Below are 17,511 nucleotides of genomic sequence, written 5' to 3' on the forward strand. Positions count from 1 at the left end.
TCGAAGCGCCTATGGCGTATGATATGGCTAATGCTGAGTTTATTCAGGTACCAGGTTTTCAGGGTTTTTAGTGTTTATTCGGCAGTCTTCTTCATAAGAAACGGAATTTGTAAAGTGAAACACTTTGTAGTTATAGCAGAGACTGAGACACATGAGAGCAGGCTGAAAAAACGGAGGCAACGAAAGCTGCGTTCGCACGCGTCCGACTGATCCGGCCCGCATGAAGCTGCATTTTGCTCAATCAGGCCCGTGACCTAAAATGAGTTTGACACCCCTGGCCTATCACCTCTCTCATGATTCTACCTTCTTCTACTACCCATAGTGCTTTCCCCTTAGATTCCTTCTTCACCTCTCCGGGCTATCCTCTCCCTGCTTCCCCTCCCCCACCCCTTGATCTTTCCTCTGATTGGTTTTTCACCTGGCACATTCCACCCTCCCCCCACCTTCTTTATAGGGCCCTTGCCCCCTCCTTCTTTAATACTGAGGAAGGATCTCGGCCCGAAATGTTGACTGCTCCTTTCAATGGATGCTGCCTGACCTGCTGAGTTCATCCAGATTTTTTTTACGTCTAGGATTACTGTAGATGCATGTTTGGTGGACACCAGGGACTCGATGGGCTGAAGGCCCTCTTTTTGTGCTGTATGAATCCTCCAGTACCATAGTCATCATCAATAACACGGTTTTCTGAAGTGTGAATGTACTTAGATACCCCCCCCCCCCAAACTCCTACATGACATCATAACACTAGGTAAGTAGATAGAGAATTTTCCACTAACTGTTATGATACAGACAAGGACTCCAGCAGATTGTTTGGTGTTCCAGACGCCAGCATCTGCAGTCTTTTGTGTCTTCCGGTATTAGAAGATATACTGGAGTCTGGAACACCAAATATATATATATATATATATTTTCAAGTGCATAGCCTCACACCTTCTCAATTAATTTTGGTCTAGGTTGAGGACATTTTTGTGCAGAAGCTCCCATACTATTTTACCCTTGTGCTATGTATGCCTTGTTTAAATCGGTGAAACAGCACTCTACACAGAAACAGAGCTCACCTCCTATCCCAATCCAATAAACCTCCTACTCATCCTTACCAAAACCTTGATATTGTTCCAAAATTTTGTGGTTGTAGCTCTGCACAATACAAAAGGAGGCATAAGTATGAGCTGTTTTTTTTGGGATTCTGTTTCTATTTATGGAGAACAAGACCAAGATGATTTTAAATAGCAAATTTCTAGCAAGTTCAGCAAGTTTTCTTGCTATATTCAAAGACATATACACGGAAGAACAGTGGAACACAAGAATATAGGAGAAGGAGCAGGCCTCTGGGTCTCTCCTGTTTTACAATTCATCATGACCAGATTCTCTGTTCCACTATCTACTTGCACCATCTGGATTATATTGCCTCTTCTGTCGCTTTGCTTTTCTCCCCATTCCGTGTCTGCCATGAGACCATCTCAACCCTGAGCTGCAGTTAACCAATCAGATAGTGCCATTCATTTCTGTGAAGTAAGGGTCTACTTAGTTTATTTACCTTGTTGTGAGATTTTATTTGCAACTGGTAAATTTGTGGAGGCAGAACATATAACTGTCTGCTTTGGTTGAATGATGTCATTTGAAATAAACTTATCCTGGGTTTTGCAGTATGAGATGTATGCGTAATGCACTGAATAATCAATATCTGATAGAGTTACAGGCTGAAACCTAATGGAAAGGAACTGTAGTTTACATAGCTTGGGAACTGGGGAATATGTCACAATGCAAAGAAGCAGAAATTTGTTGGAATGAGATACATCTTTGGAGTATAACTGGAGAGTTCATAGCACCGGACAATGGTACTTGAAATGAAAATGGACCATAAGACCATAAGATATAGGAGCAGAAGTAGGCCATTCGGCCCATCGAGTCTGCTCCACCGTGCAATCATGGGCTGATCCAATTCTTCCAGTCATCGAGTTTCATAAACGCGAAAAAGTCTGTAGTTGCTGGAAATCAAAAGCAACACACACAAAACGTCATATGAAGAGCATTTGATGGCTCTGAGTCTACATTCACTGGAATTCAGAAGAGTAAGTGGTGACCTAATTGTAACCCATTGAATGTTGAAAAACTTAGGTAGTGTGGATGTAGAGAGGATGGGAGACTCTAAGACCAGAGGACACAGCCTCAGAATAGAGGTGTGTGCTTTTAGAATAGAGATGAGGAGGAATTTCTTTAGCCAGAGAGTAGTGAATCCATGGAATTTGTTGCCACAGGCAGCTGTGGAAGCCAAGTCTTTATGTATACTTAAGTTGATAGATTCTTGATTGGTCAGGGCATGAAGGGACACTGGGAGAAGGCAGGAGACTGGGGCTGAGAGGAAAATTGGATCGGCCATGATGAAATGGCAGAGCAGACTCGATAGACCAAATGGACTAATTCTGCTCAAGTATCTGATGGTCTTATGGTCTAAAGTGCTGGAGGAACTTGCCAGGCAGCATCTATGAAAAGGGCAAATAGTCGATGTTTTGGGCCAAGACCCTTTATCAGGACTGGAAAAGAAGAGTAGAAGTCAGTGTAAGAAGGTGAGGGGGAGGAGGAAGAAGTACAACGTGGCAGGTGATAAGTGAAACTGGAAGAGGGTGAAGTAAAGAGCTGGGGAGTTGATTGGTGAAAAGGCTGGAGACTGATAGGAGTGGACAGAAGACCATGGAAGAAAGGGAAGGGGGAGGAGCACCAGAGGGAGGTTATGGGCAGGTAAGGAGATGAGATGAGAGAGTGAAACAGGAAATGGGGAATTGTGAAGTGGGGGGGGGGGGGATATTACCAGAAGTTTGAGAAATTGATGTTCATGCCTTTAGATTGGAGGCTACCCAGATGGAATGTAAGATGCTGTTCCTCCCACCTGAGTGAGGCCTCATCGCGACAGTAGAGGAGCCATGGGCTGACATGTTGGAATGGGAATGGGAAGTAGAATTAAAATAGGTGGTTACTTGGAGATCCCGCTTTTTGTGGCAGACACAGTGAAGGTGCTTGGTGAAGCTGTCTCTCAATCTGCATCGGGTTTCACTGATACACAGGAGGCCACACTAGGTGCACCGGATACAGTAGATGACCCCAACAGACTTGCAGGTGAAGTGCTAGCTCCCCTTGAAGGACTTTTGGGGCCCTGGATGGTATTGACAGAGAAGGTGTAGGGGCAGGTGTGGCATCTGTTCTATTTGCAAGGATAACTAGCAGGAGGGAGATCAGTGGGGAGGGATTTGCATAGGGAGTGATCTTGATGGAAAGTGAAAAGTGGGGGAGGGGAGGGAAAGATGCATTTGGTGGTGGGATCCCATTGGAGACGGTAGAAGTTATGAAGAGATGCAGAGGTTAGTGGGGTGGTAGGTGAGGACAAGACGAACCCTAGTCCTGGTGGGGTGGCAGGAGGATGTGGTGAGGGCAGACATGCAAAATGGAGGAGACTTGGGTGAGGGATGCATTGATGGCGGAGAAAGGGAATCCCCTTTCTTTAAAGAAGGAGAACATCTTAGTATTTCTGGAATGAAAAGCCTCATCCTGAGAGCAGATGCAGAGGAGATGGAGGAATTGAAGTAAAGGGATGGCATTTTTACAAGTGACAGAGTGGGAAGAGGTATAGTCCAAATAGCTGTGAGAGTCAGTGAGTTTATAAAACATATCAGAAGATAGACTGTCTCCAGAGATGGACAAAGAGAGATTGAGAAACGAGAGGGAGGTGTTGGAAATGGACCAGGTAAATTTGAGGGCAGGGTGAAAGTTGGAGGCAAAGTTGATGAAGTCGATGAACTCAGTGTGGGTGTAGGAAGCAGCAGCAATTCAGTCGCCGAGTAGTGCAGGAAGCGTTGGGGAGTGATGCCGGTGTAGGCTTGGAACAGATGAAAAGGGGAGTTTGTTTTTATTTCCAGGAAACACCGGGTTTGAACTTGTCAGATGTGAGAGAAAAACAGAAACTGCTGGAAACATTCATTTTCACCGAACAAGAAACAACGTTAACATTTCAAGTCAAAAATCCTTCAGCAGGATTGGAAATGTGTTAAAGTCAGGGTATTTCAAGTTGCATAATGGCTCAACTAGAGCAACCATTGTCCCACAGCTCCAGAAACTCGGGGCTGATACCGACCTCCACTTGTGTGTGGAGTTTGCACACTCTCCCTATGACTGATGGATGGCCTCTGGGTGCTCCAGTTTCCTCCCATCTCACAAAAGAGTGTGTGTTTTTAGATTAATTGGTTCCTGTAAATTGCCTCTGGTGGTAGAGTCTGAGAAGTGTTGATGGGAACATGGTGAGAAAAAAAATGGGATTAGATTTGATTAGGATAAATGATGGTCAGTATGGTGTGAGGGCCTGTTTCTTCATTGAAAAGAACAAAGGGAAAGTCAGTGATTGGGTGAAGTCAGGAATGCCCAGTGTATGGAATCATCAGGTTATAAAATCATAGAGTCATACAGCATAGAAACAGGTCCTTGGGCCCAACTCATCCAAACCAACTAAGATGTCTATCTGAACTATTGCAATTTTTGCTTGTGTTTGGCCGGGATCCCTCTAACCCTGTACCTGTCCAAATGTTGTAATTATACACGCCACAGATTGCTCTGGCAGTTCATTCCATATACTCACCACCCTCTGGTGTGCTCTGCCCTGACATTCCCCAACAACTGAGACAGATGGTTCTGTTATTCCAGTATGGTTGAGAAACTTGATCATAATGCCTAAGCTAATGGATTGATGCTTTACTGAGGAGGTATTGGACAGTCAGAGATGGGGCCTAAGGGCTAAGATTATAAATCAAAGGCCCTTATTGCCAACATGAAACATAATATTGCACTATTTGAAGAGGATGGGAGTTGATTCTGGTCTACTGACAAAAATTCAGCTCTCAACCGAGAAAGAATCATCATCTGATCCATCATTGTTCATTGTATGACTTTGGCATAATCAAATTAGTTGCTATGTTTTCTTAAAAACAGAACTCACAGTCATAGGGTAATAGAATTACATAGAATGGATACAGGTACTCTGTTCAAATATCCGCAATGTCCAACTTCTCTAAGCCAGTTCCATTTTGCTGTGTTTGGCACCTATTACTTGAAATCTTCCATATCCATGTATCTGTCTAAATGTTTTTTGATTACTGTAAGTATACCTGCTCTACCACTTCTAATGGCAACTTGTTCCATAACCCCACCACCTCTGTGTGAAAAAGTTGCTCATCTAATCCCCCTTTAAACCTTTAGTTTCTTTTGTTAAACTTATATGATTTAGTTTCTCTGCTGAGTAAAAGATAGTGACCATGCACCTTATCCAAATCCCTCATGATTTTCTATTCCTCCATATGGTCTCACAGCTTAGCCTCCTGTGCTCCAGGATCAAAAATCTCAATATATCCAGCCTCTCCTTTTAACTTACAGCCTCCAGTCTTCCTAACAACCTTGTGAATCTTTTCTTCACCCTTTCCAGCTTAATGATATCCTTCCTATAGCTGGGTGAGCAGCACTGCAATAGGTTAATAGACTAACTGAGGGCAGTTAGTAAGGGAGAAAACTAGGGCCATGTTAAATCTGTGAAACGTGGGGGAGAACTATTGCTGAAATCTGAAACTGAATGCAGAACTCTGAGAACACACGGTAGATCAGGAAGATTCAGTGGAGGAAGAACAATGTTACAGGTGAAGAACCTACAGCCAAACTGGTCAGTTAGCTCTCATCAACACATGGAAAAGTGAGTTACCTGAAGTTGTGGATTTGAACTTAGAGTCTACAGGGCTGTGAAGTGGACAAGCAAAAGATAATGTGTTGTTCTTCCAGCTTATATTGATCCTCATTGAAACAATGGAAATCACAGATAAATTGGAGGTGGAGTGTGATGTAGATTAAAGAAGCAGGAAATTGAAAGTGCAGTGTCAGCTTGAGAATTGAAACCCTTTTGCCTCAGGTTGCCCCTGTACTTAGTGATTGGGATGAAGTGAAGTGATCCTTCGAGAACTGCTCACACTACCATTAACTGAAGCAGCCCTGATACTGCTGGTCGCACAATGAGTCCCTTTGGCTCGGAGGACTTGCTGACCATCTGGATCTCCGGATGGCCAGCCATTTTAATTCTCCTTCCCCTTCCTACAACAACCTCTCTGTCCTCAGCCTCCTCCATTGACAAGTTAAAGATGAAAGCAAGTTAGAGGAATAGCACTTTATATTTCACCTGGGTAAAATATAATCTGGTGATTTGAACACTGAACTCTCAAATTCCTGGTAACTGCTCCCCCTCCCAGCATTCCACTCTTCAGATGCAGCTGGCCCCCGTCACCATTGACATCCTCTTCCCCCATCCGCTCCATCTGCTCATTACACACAGTCTCCTCACCCTCTGCCTTCTCCACTTCCCTTCTTTGTTCCATGCTTCACCGCTCTCCCCTGTCAGATTCCAATACCTTCAGCTTTTGGTCATTTCCACCTCTCACCTCCCAGCTTCTAACGGTCTTCCCACTCTTCACTCCTCCATCTATGCATCACTTCTCCTCAAATGGATCCACCTGTCACCTGCCAACCATTCCTTTCATTGGTTTACATTGGTCGTCTCCCCTCGGGGACAGCTCTTTTTCCCTTATTAGGTAGAGAGAGAGAGAGCCTGTGGTATGTCGAATTACTGGGTGAACGAGTAGTCTTTGGGGTACTGCAAGTCTCTGTCTTTATTGATGCTTTGCTGCACACTTGAGTGCTCGGCGGGGGTGCTGATGCTTTTTTGCTGGTTGGGGGGAGTCATTGCTTTGCTGCTGCTTATGCGTGGGAGGGGGAGGTGGGGTTCTAACATTGAACTGTCATTCATCCTCTTTTCGTGGATGCTCGCGAAGAAAAAGAACTTCAGGATGTATATTGTATACATTTCTCTGACATTAAATGTATCTATTGAACCTTTCAGTCTTTACTTCAACCAGGAACTTATAATGTCCATTTCCCTCTGCAAATGCTGCCTGGCGTCCCCAGTCCCTACAGGCAGCAGATCACCCACTCAATCTGTACAGACAGACAATCTGCTGGGACAACTCAGCGCACCAGCAGTATCTATTGGGGAGGGGAAGGGAGAATGGACAGTCAATGTTTTTGGTCGAAAATCTGCTTCAGTACTTGGTGCAGGATTTCAACCAAAACGTAGAGAATTCCTGCACCTAGAGGGAGCCCCTCCTAGCGGCGGATTCTCTAAGTTTCGGGTTGAAATTGCATTGAACTATTGCTGCTAAGTTAACACATTTCACGACACGTGCCGCTGGTTCTGAAATCCTGCATCAAGTACTGAAGCAGAGTTTCAACCCAGAACGTTGACTGTCCATTCAACCACCTCCCCCCCCACACCCAAAAAAAGCTGAACCAACTGAGCTCTCACAAGATTATAGTACCTGCAGTCATTTGTGTCTCCATCTGCTCAAATCTGTGGCGCATTCGTATCCTGTCGGAGAGCTGGTGTTGGGGGCGGGGTGAGGGGTAATATGGGGAGATGTAGCGGGATTAAATCCCGCACGTTTCCAGTGAATATCCGAATGCCTTGTGAAACCTTGATGTCGAGAGTTAGGAGCTGCGATTCATTTTACATGATCACAATGCGTGAAGCGGAATAAACTCGAAGATGGGGGCACCAGAGACTACCGATGCTGGAATCCGGAGCAACCATCTATTGGTGGAACTCAGTGGGTCGGACAGCATCTGTGGGAGGAGGGGTATCGTCCACGTTCTGGGTCGAAACCCTGCATCGTTAGAAGATGTTTGTCAATGATGTGTTCCCATAATAAAGAAACCTGGTGTTTTCCGACCGGAGCACGCACACGCATTTGGACAGTTGCAAAGCGTTGTAGGGAGGTTGTGTGTGTGTTGTTTGAATTTCCAGCATCTGCAGATTTCCTCGTGTATCGAGGCTGTTTGCCTACAGTGTGTCAGACGCCATCCGTGCATTCGGTCGCTACAGTCTCGAATTTAAATAACGGGGTGGTATTTGTTTGAAGCCCGCCTCTTGCAAGTTCTTGTGTAGGCGGAAGTTGCAAAGCGACCTGGGGGTGTTCCTGCCGTTCTGTGTCATTCCTGTCTGTCTGTGAGCGCGGAGGGGATTGACCGTCTGCCGGAGCTCTGCATTCACATGTCCGTGTGTGGGCGCGGAGAAAAAGGAGGCTCTCCCGTCCACCGGCTTCCACAGCCAAGCTACTCGAGCCTGTCGGGGCAACCTCAGCGAACTCTCGCCGCCCGGGATGAGAAGCCGACGCGGACAGCCTGAGAAGCTGCGCTCTCTGAGCACGTCGGGCTGAGAGCAGAGGCAGGCGGACTGCGAGCATTGCTCTATCGACATTCCCTCCTCGGATCCCACCACTCGTCTCCCCTAGCTCAACCGCCTGAGAAAAATGGGGAACAGCTTCTCCAACGTATCGGCTTTCCAGTCCTTGCACATTGTCATGTTGGGGTTGGACTCGGCAGGGAAGACCACCGTCTTGTACAGGCTGAAATTCAACGAGTTCGTCAACACGGTGCCCACTATCGGCTTCAACACAGAGAAGATCAAGCTGGGCAACGGGACAGCCAAGGGCATCAGCTGCCACTTCTGGGACGTCGGCGGCCAGGAGAAGCTCCGGCCCCTCTGGAAGTCCTACAGCCGCTGCACCGACGGCATCATCTACGTGGTGGACTCGGTGGATGTGGAGCGGCTGGAGGAAGCCAGGAGTGAGCTGCACAAGATCACTAGGATCTCGGAGAACCAGGGCACGCCGTTGTTGGTCATTGCCAACAAGCAGGACCTGCCCAAGTCGCTGCCGGTGGCCGAGCTGGAGAGGCAGCTGGCGCTGCACGAACTCAGCCCGTCCACCACCTGGTATGTTCAGCCGGCTTGTGCGATCATCGGCGAGGGGCTGCACGAAGGCATGGACAAACTGTACGAGATGATCGTGAAGAAGCGGAAGGCGCTGAGACAGAAGAAGAAGCGGTGATCGAATGCGGGGAGGAAGGACGGACCGGGACTTGGTGTTAAGCACTCTCGGAACCCGAATGGGCTCCTCGGAGGTCCTGTAGAAACGCACAGATACACACATACATATTTATCTAAGCTAAATTGAACTAAGTCATGCACCAACCGAATGAACTGGCAGAATCGGCGGCTTGACCCAAGCGACCAGTTCAGCGCATCAGTGAATGGAGAGTCTACGGTCAGGAGGTGGGTGCACAGTGTTTCTCGTTCGCCCTTCTGCGTGGCCCTCATGGGCACGGGGCATTTACAGTTTGGAACTTTTTAACGCGGTTTCCACAGCGCCATTTGCGATCTCCATGCACCCAGCCTTCTTTCTGTTTGAGAAAAGCGTTCGCCGTCCACACGCCGCTTTCCTTGCCGCCGTTCACACGGGGTGGACCAGCGGGCTGCGGCACAATAAATCTCTCCTCGCCTGCTTCGGAAGGACCGGCCGTCAGCCTCGGAGCTCTTGAGGAGGGAGATGATCCAGAGGGGGGTCAAGGTTCGACGAAAGAAGACAAGCTAAAAGGATATTACAGAATGGAGCTTGTGCAGAAGGAAAACTGTAACCCCGACCCTGACCCCGTGGCTTCTTGTCGCTACATTTTGATTGTACCTTCTTAAGTTTAATACTTTTTAGCCCAATATTATAAGCTGAAATAGGTAAGGCTGGCCCTCACCTTTACGACATTTAGGTACTGTATTTATCTGCATGTCTTTGACGGTCAGAATAAATTACGATCTTGGGATAATAAAGGATGAGCTTCTGATACTAGGATCATGTGGTGCTTTCTGTCCTTCGCAGAGGTCGCCTGTTGTCTTGTTATTTTTAAACTCACTGGCCTGTCCCAATTTCATTCTCCCGCTCTAGATTCCATCTCTACCAAGTACTATCATCCCTCATTGGAACAGGGGCAGCACAGTTTCAACCTCAGATTATCAGTGGGTAATAACAATGCAAATCACATTTGTAAAAATATAGCTGATTATTTTTCCAATATAATATTCTACCGAAACGAGTAAATTACGTACATTTGTGTGGTCGCTTTTGTGCAGGTACCTATACACCGTGCCCCAGCGTACATAGTTCAATTGTGTAATCGCACACAGGATAAAGATAATTTTAAAGGGAATATTGGATCTGTAAAATAATTGCTTTGTGTGTGCCAGTACTATACACTACACACACACAAATGTGTGTACACAGGAACACAATTATTTTATTAGAATATTAGATCTGCAAAATAATAACTATCACCATACATAGATATGGTGTTCTAATTTTATTAATAGCTTTAACAAGATTTGCATTTGTTTGATGTAAGCATTTTCATTAAGTCATATTTTAGTGTTTTTGATGCTGACTGAAATACTGTTTTATATCAACATCTGGTGCATGCAGTGAGTAACTTTGGGGAAAAGGCTGAGGGATATATGTGAGAAAACTCCTTTAGGTGTGAGTTTGTAAGGATAAGATGAACCCAGAAGCCTTTTATCCACAGTTGGAAGAATTTGCCCATGATCACAGCATTGCTCAAGTGCTGGAAGGTAAATGAGCAAGTAAGCGACAATCAATTGGGAGAGAGGTTGAGAAATCATCGCAGATTCTGATTTATGTGCTGTTGTTGGGAATCGATCTCCTGAAAACAAAACCCAATGTAAAATGGAAAATCATACTCGACTCGTATTAACTGTGTCACTTTCAGACAAATTGTTCAAGGTATTTGTGCAGTAGGCATGATGTAACAATGTCTGAGAATGGGGATTCCCAAGTTTATATCCATGAAGTTGTGAAGGCTGGCTGGCACACCCACAGAAAAGCATTCCACATCTAGGGTCTTTCCTCCCATCAAGCTTATTTCAAACAATTTGTAACTAAGGCAGCATCTATGGAGGGTCCAGAGGAGGCTCATGAAAATATTTCAGGGAATAAAAGGGTTAACATATGAGAAGCATTTGATTGCTCTGGCTGGAGTTTAGAAGAATGAGGAATCGGGGAACTCATTGTGACTTATTGAATATTAAAAGGCCAAGATACAGTGGATGTGGAGAGGATATTTCCTATAGTGGGGGAGTCTAGGATCAGAGGGCACAACCTCAGAATTCAGAGATGTCCCTTTAAAACAGAGATGAGGAGTAATTTCTTTAGCCAGATGGCGGTGAATTGGTGGCAGTGAAGGCCAAGTCATTTGGTATATTTAAAGCGGAGGTTGTTAGGTTCTTGATGAGTAAGGGCATTAAATGTTATGAAGGGAAGGCAGGAGAATGGGGTTGAGTGGGATAATAAGCTATGATGGTATGGCAGAGCAGACTCAATGGGCCAAATGGCCTAGTTCTGTTCCTATGTCTTAAGGAGAGTAAACAGTGGACGTTTCAGGCCAAGACACTGAAATGTTAATATTTGCTCCCCTCCATGGCTGCTGCCTGACATGCTTGTTCCTCTTACATTTTGTGTGTGTTGCTCAAGAATTCCAGCATCTACTGAATCTCTTGTGTTACTAATTGCTGCTAAATCTGTTTGACTGAATGCAGGTGACAGATTAGTACTCACATTCTAATTATGTTTGGATGTGGGTGGAAACATTTTTGGAGAGAAATGTATCTTAACTTACTCAATTCAAGTCCCTTCTCAATAAAATGACATTGTTTACAGTGGCCAGTTACAAAAAAAGAATAACACTATCTGCAGGTCTCACCTTTTAACTTATGATCCTTTGGAGCAATTGAAGGGGGCTGACCAGTCAGATTGTGAGTAAGAAACATGAGAAGATGTGCAATCATGAAGAAAAGCTGTTTGATCCTGATGATTATATAGAGACCAGGAAGAGGATAAATTTGCACACATGAAATCAGACATTTATGAATTTACCTGTCTCTGTCTCGTCGTCATTCTGACAAAGAACTCCACAATCCCTTGGCAGTATTCATTTTCACATTGTTAAAAGGTTAAAACGTTGAACAATCCTTATGCCTACAAAGGTAGGATGGGCATCACATCTAAAGTGAAAATATGTCTTACAGTCACTGTGGCTCTTTTTGTTCCCTTAATGCGTAATGAACTTTTCCAAGCATTCTATGAAGGCACTGACCCTATTAAATGGAAAACATTCTGGTCTACTTAACAACCTTCCACAAAGGCTCATAGATGCATGTCCTTGTCCAGGTTCTGTATGCATGCATCTGCATCAGTGTGCTTGTTTTTGCATGCATGCATTTTAATTGCATGCAGTTGTGATTAAACAGTTGTGTTTGCATGTGAAATATGAGCACACATACGTGCGTGTGATCATACAATACAAACTACCTGTGTTTTCCAGAAATAACAAATCATCTGTTGTTTACTTTTTAATTTCTTGATAATAGTTCACTGGGAGCAAAGCCAATATTAAATTAGTTTGATTTAATTCACTTTACCTATTCTCAGACTGCTGCACTCATTGAGACATAGATCAGATAGTTAATTGCCTTGCACTTTCAAATTTTATTACCCCGTGGTGTATCAGTAGTGTTTTGCAGTAGGTGCTGTAAAATTGTGTGCAGTTGACAATTGGATGAGGTTATTTTGCAAAAGAAGCACAGGTCCTCTGAATCTGTGAATCTACAGAGATGTTGGAAAAAATAATCTCCTTTCGCCAAGGATACAAGAATGTTTGGATTTTAGCATTATTGCTGATGCCAAGAATAAATAAATGCAACTACATAATAAAGACCTCTGCACTTACAGTGCTTTAAAATGTAAATTTTTCATGCTCTCTTGATCTTACGTGTATGTCTATCTTTTTACTTATTGCATGTATGCTAATTTATGTGAGTTTCCTCTTAAACCTTTTATCTTTATGTACAAAAGCTATTGGCAGGAGATTGGGATGACGTGATGGTGTTCTGTTTCAGCCTGTGGCTTGATTGAGGTCAGACACTGTCCCAGAGGCAGCAAACCATCTTTTCCCATTCTTCCCCTCTAACTCAGCGTCTCACTTCTCACATTTAAATAGCTATCTCCCTGTCATGGTCTGGTAGCTCACACAGAACCAATCTGTATTTTTGCACAATCTGTTCAGATGATTTTTTTTTGCTCAAAGTAGAATTTACAAAACCAGTCAAAAAATAAATTCCCTAGAGCCTTACATTGTTAGAACTTCTGCTCCATTCAGATGGGTCAGAAAACGTGTTTGAAAAGATTTTATCTTTTAACTCTTGTTCAGAGTAATTGAACAATGCATGCATTATAATTTACAGGCTGTGCTAATCAGTAGTTGCAAATTAGTGCAATTTCTTACACTGACATAACTGCACATACTTGAGTTTATCCTCTTTACATTCTCTCATCTGAAAGGACAACTGCTTGGATATAGATTAAAGTGAATGAGCCACAGCTTGTTGAGAAATTCTTGAGGTTCTATGCCAACATGCTGGCACTTCTCTGCAGAAATTCATGTTCTTTACATTTATTGAGATACATACAGTGTCAAGTAGGTCCTTTGAGCCATGCTGCCAACAACCACCCCCCTCCCCTCCAATTTAATCCTAATCAAATCACGGAACAATGTACAGTGACCAATTAACCTACCACCAACTGGTATGTATTTGAACTGTGGGAGGAAACCCACATGGTCACGGGAGAACATACAAACTTAAAAGCGGTGGCAGGAATTGAACCTGGCTCACCTGCACTGTAAAGCATTGTGCGCTACTACACTACCGTAGGATTTCCCAATCACTCTTTGTGAGAGGAACTCTCTTGGAAGGCATCAATAGAACATAAAACAGGCCATGCTGCTTCAGTACTTATCCTGGAGAACCAACTAAATGAAGCTGTGCCAATTGGTGAGGCCCAACGTCCATTATTTCAGTGGAGGGAAAGGCAAGTATTAGGCAATTCACATTTTAGATATCTGTGTTTAGATAAATGTTTTAATTGCTTATAAGTGACTTTAAATTTTCATTCTAACTTTGTAATGTTTCAGCGATATCTGGGGTAGTTATCCATATTTGGCAATTTTGGGCCATAGTTAAGACAGAGGCTTAGCTATCAAAAGCTTTTTTATTAAGCTGTCTTGGCCCCTGCATGTACTGTCATCACATTGCGTCTTGCCATTTAGGATAAGAATGCCTCACTAGTACATGGGGACGGCAGGTACGTACTTAACATTACTTCAGCAGTAGCCATAGGATCTCACTACTGGAAACAATTGCTTAAGCAGGCCCTAAAGAGAGATTAGCTTTAATTGTCACATGTACATTGAAACATGCAGTGAAATGCATTGTTTGTGTCAAATCAAATCAGTGGGGATTGTCCTGAGGGCTGCTCACAAGTGTCAACACAATTTACTAATCCTAACCCAAACCGTACATCTTTGGGATGTGGAGGAAGCCAGGGGAAATGGGGAAAGCGTACAAACTCCTTACAGACAGCGGTCATTACTTGACTGTAAAGTGATTGTGCTACCTACTATGCTACCATGCTATTGCTGAAAAGAGCATTTCCCCTGACAACTGAACTTAAACTGTTCCTTGTCCATCTGTATATTTCCCTGACTAAGTGAGTGAGATTTCTTCACTGTTCAGCTCAGATCTACTGTCCAAATGTTTAGGCTGTACATGAACAAAGCAATAAGTGAGGGAAAACAGAAAAGAATGCAGGTATTGGAACGTGGAGCAACACACAACCTGCTGGAGGAACTCAGCAGGTCAAAAGGCATTGCTGAGAGGAAAGAAATTGTCAAGGTTTTGAGCCAAGATGCTCTATCAGGACCAAGAGAGGAGATGGTCAGCAAAAGGAGAAGGGGCATACCAAAAAAATGACTCTGAAGTGATTGGTGGGCTGAGGAGGCAGGTCATCCTCCTTGGGGAGGGGAGCAGGGCTGTAGGTGAATGACAGATGGAGGCACAGAGAGAAGAAGGGCAAAGAATTAAAAACAGTTGGAACAAGGTTTGAGAGTGGTGGGGGGGGGGGGGGGAGTGTGAAGATGGGATACAGCTGCTGGAAAGAGATAAGAGTAATGGATTCTGACAAGAAAAGGAATTGAGAAAGGAAACTATCAAGAGTAGAAGTGAGAAGTGAAACCAGACGGGAAGTGGTGCGGAGGAGAGGGTGACCCTGTGTGTGAAGTGGGTGGAGGGAAAATTGGACAAAGATGGGTGAAAGGGGCTGATAGAATGTGAGAAGGGGGATAAGAATAGGAGAATCAAAATAGGAGATTGAAGAGGGAAATGATGATGATGATGTGTTTGCTGAGTTTGGCAATTAGCTTGCAGTCGTTTCATCACCAGTTGAGATAGTTGTCTTTGGGAGTGCTCGTGTTTATATACCGCACCCCCGTCTAATTTGCTTGCCTCAGTCCTGATTGGCTACCCCTTCAGTTACCTTTGAACTCTAATGGCTTGCACTTTGGCTCTTAAGGGTTCGTAGATGGCGTCGATTTTAATATGTTTGGGGAAATAATGGCTGAAGATAGTGTTTCTTGCATTCTGTTGAAAAATAAATTTAATTTTAGTAATATAGCACATCCTAGAGTTCTTTGAGTCAATGAGTATTTGATCGAAGGAAGGGGTAAGACTGGCAGCACGATATTCCTGGCAGCATGCTGCAGTCATGATTGAGGTGGAGGTAAAAGTGGAAAGGGAGTTGCGGTTTTGATTTGAAAGAATATGATTGCAATGCTTTCAGAAGATATTCTTGGGGGAAATCATCTGGTAAGGTAATATGATTGCAAATTAGAAATAAGGTCATGATCACCCACGGTCTACCGCATTGCGATCTTGCACTTTATTGTTGACCTGCACTTTCTCTGTAGGTGTTACAGTTTAATTCTGCCATGATTGATATTGTTCTACCTCAATGCACAGTGTAATGATTTGATCTGTATGAACAATATGCAAGACAAGCTTTTTGCTGCATCTTGGAACATGTGACGGAAGTAAACCAATTTCAGTTATAGCCCTTCCCCCACCCCCCAGAAGCCACATGGAAATAAAGGACAAAGAATGTCAGGAGACCGCAGATAGTTGCAGAGAAATAGTAGTTGATTTCAACTTCCCTCATAATGCATTTGTGCTAAGGGCTTGGATAGAGCAGAATTTATTACACAAGTCCAGGAAACCCTTCTTGAACAATATGTTGATGAGTCCACTAGAGACGAAGTAATGTTGAACCTCCAATGTGAAGTTAACTGGGCAAGTGACGAAAGTGTCAGTGGGGGAGCACTTTGGGACAGTGACCATAATTCTATTAATTTTTAAATGTTATGGAAAAATATAGGACTAGTCCACAGGTTAAATTCCTAGACTGGGGCAAGGTAAATTTTGAAGTCTTTAAACAAGATGTGTGGAGGGTGACTGACAGAGGCTGTTTGCAGACAGCAGGATGGTTGGCAATTGGGACAATTTTAAAGGTGAGCTACTTCAGAGGCAGCAGCTTCCTTTTGTAGTGAAGGACAAGAGTGGCATGATTAGGGAACACTGGATGATGAAGGATATTGAGGCTCAGATCAGGAAAAAGAAGGAGCTGCATGACACGTATAGGAGCTGGGATCAAGCAAATCTCTTGAGGAGTGTAAGAGGTTTAGTTCACAAGAAGGAAATCAGGAGGGCAAAAAGGGGACATGTAATATTCCTGGCAGAAATGGTGAGGTGAATCCCAAGAGATTCTTGAAGAAAGTAAGTGGGGAGAGAATGATTCCCTCAAGGATCAACATGTTTATCTAGAGCTACAGGATAATGGTGCTGTCATCGTGCGTTACAACCAAAAGAAGAAATGGCTGGAGTCGCTTAGTACTTCTGTGCAGGGCTGTCTATTTGTTGCGTCAAAAATAAAACTTAAAACAGTTAGCAAAAAGAAAACTGCCAATATTTACAAAAATATATCTACCAGAAAGCACAATCTTAGGTACATTCTATTTCCAGTGTGAACCCCCAGTAGCTCGATCTCTCCCCAACTTCCCATCATTAATTACCCACCAAGTTAACTTGAAACTACACATGAATCAGAATATGATGCACCTCACAATGTAGTTACATTACAAAATAAACAGAAGCATCTATCATGAATACAAGATATAAACAATATATACGCATTTATACATTGCCATTAATAAAGAAATGGAATATTCCACCGTGTATGGCGGGAAAGGCACCATAAAGACGATCCATTATACAAATATACTGGGGGAAGAAGTGTGTGCATATGTACAGAGTGAATTTACTGAGAGCTGTCTGTCAAATGTGGGTAAGGTCTTAAATGAATATTTCTCATCTGCGTTTACTATGGATAAGGTCATGCAAGTTAAGGAATTAAAAGGTATCCACATTAAGGGTCTTCTAATATTTACACATTACAAAAGCATAAGTGCAGGACGTCTTAAAGCATTTTAAGGTGGACAAAGTTCCCAGGGCATGACCAAGATAAAAGAATTTTGGTATGGGCCTCCAGATCCTAAGAACTTTCTACAGGGGCACTATTGAGAGCATCCTGACTGGCTGCATCACTGCCTGGTATGGGAACTGTACTTCCCTCAATCGCAGAGAGTGATGTG

General features: G+C 43.8%; 1 protein-coding gene across 1 annotated transcript; it reads left to right on the top strand.

Annotated features, from left to right (window-relative positions):
- Positions 1 to 7,915: 7,915 nt before the first annotated feature.
- Positions 7,916 to 9,752, top strand: arl4cb (ADP-ribosylation factor-like 4Cb). Its single transcript, XM_073046750.1, has one exon. It carries the CDS (start codon positions 8,385 to 8,387, stop codon positions 8,961 to 8,963), a length of 579 nt encoding a protein of 192 aa, XP_072902851.1. The 5' UTR covers positions 7,916 to 8,384; the 3' UTR covers positions 8,964 to 9,752.
- The last annotated feature ends 7,759 nt before the right edge of the window (positions 9,753 to 17,511 follow it).

Source organism: Hemitrygon akajei, chromosome 5, assembly GCF_048418815.1.
Source record: "Hemitrygon akajei chromosome 5, sHemAka1.3, whole genome shotgun sequence".
Classification (NCBI taxonomy): Eukaryota; Metazoa; Chordata; class Chondrichthyes; order Myliobatiformes; family Dasyatidae; genus Hemitrygon; species Hemitrygon akajei.